At 38.1% G+C, this 894-nt stretch overlaps 1 protein-coding gene across 1 annotated transcript; it reads left to right on the forward strand.

The window, feature by feature from the left end:
- Window positions 1-7: 7 nt before the first annotated feature.
- Window positions 8-600, forward strand: LOC125198896 (guanine nucleotide-binding protein subunit gamma 3-like; the record flags this gene model as incomplete). Its single annotated transcript, XM_048097142.1, has 2 exons — window positions 8-18; window positions 223-600. Coding segments are annotated over 2 exons (357 nt in total), but the record flags the coding sequence as incomplete, so codon positions are not given.
- Window positions 601-894: the final 294 nt, after the last annotated feature.

Here is an 894-nt window from a genome sequence, read left to right on the forward strand (position 1 = left end):
TTTCTGGAAATGGCTCTGGTAAGTACCCTGAACTCCATACTTTACCTTAAAATGTTTTTTGTTTGTTCCTTTTTAAATCCCTATGATCATTGAACACCTACATAAATGTCCCAACTCATTCATCTTAATCTTCAAGAATTACTATATTTATACTGCTCCAGCATTTTGTTACTTTATAAACCATACGAATTCTGTGACACAAGTTGCTTTTTCTTGGCGCAGTGGAGTGTGCTGCTTCGACGTTTCATGGATTTGCTGCTGTGGTTGTTCGTGTGATCTTAGTATGCCCCGGTGCTGCGACTGTATGACGTGTAATTCCTGCAGCAACCCGTGTCAGAACTGCGGAATACCAGCATGCCAGTGCTTCCCATGTTTTAGTAGCAAATGCTTTAAGAAGTGGAAATGCAGCCTGAAGTGCAGAAGTAGCAGCTGCTGCTGCATGCCAAAGCACTCCTGCTGCCCAACCTGCTCTTGCACAAGGTCTACATGTTATCCTAAATGTCCAAACCTAAATCTATGTTCATGTTGTCACAAAAGCTGCTGCTTCCCTTGCTACTACTGTATGTAAATTTTAATGGATATATATTTTTGTTTTAGTCATTTTTGTATGGGGCCCATTAACTTGGCACAGGGGGCGGAGTTTAGCTGAGCTTAGAAAGCTTCTTAAACTAGTTTAGTTTGGGAGTTTAAAAGTTTTTGGGAAGTGTTAAAAATATTGAGTTCTTCAACTCTAAAATTTTTTCATAGTCTATCAAAATAATCAATTAACAAAAATATATCCATTCGGATTTGCTATTTTGAATATAATTACTAGTATATTTTTTCAATTTCATTTATCTTCAAGATTAATGTGTCTAAGGTGCTTCGTGCCACACCACAACTCCATGCCGTGTC

The sequence above is a fragment of the Salvia hispanica genome, unplaced genomic scaffold (genome assembly GCF_023119035.1).
Source record: "Salvia hispanica cultivar TCC Black 2014 unplaced genomic scaffold, UniMelb_Shisp_WGS_1.0 HiC_scaffold_320, whole genome shotgun sequence".
NCBI lineage: Eukaryota > Viridiplantae > Streptophyta > Magnoliopsida > Lamiales > Lamiaceae > Salvia > Salvia hispanica.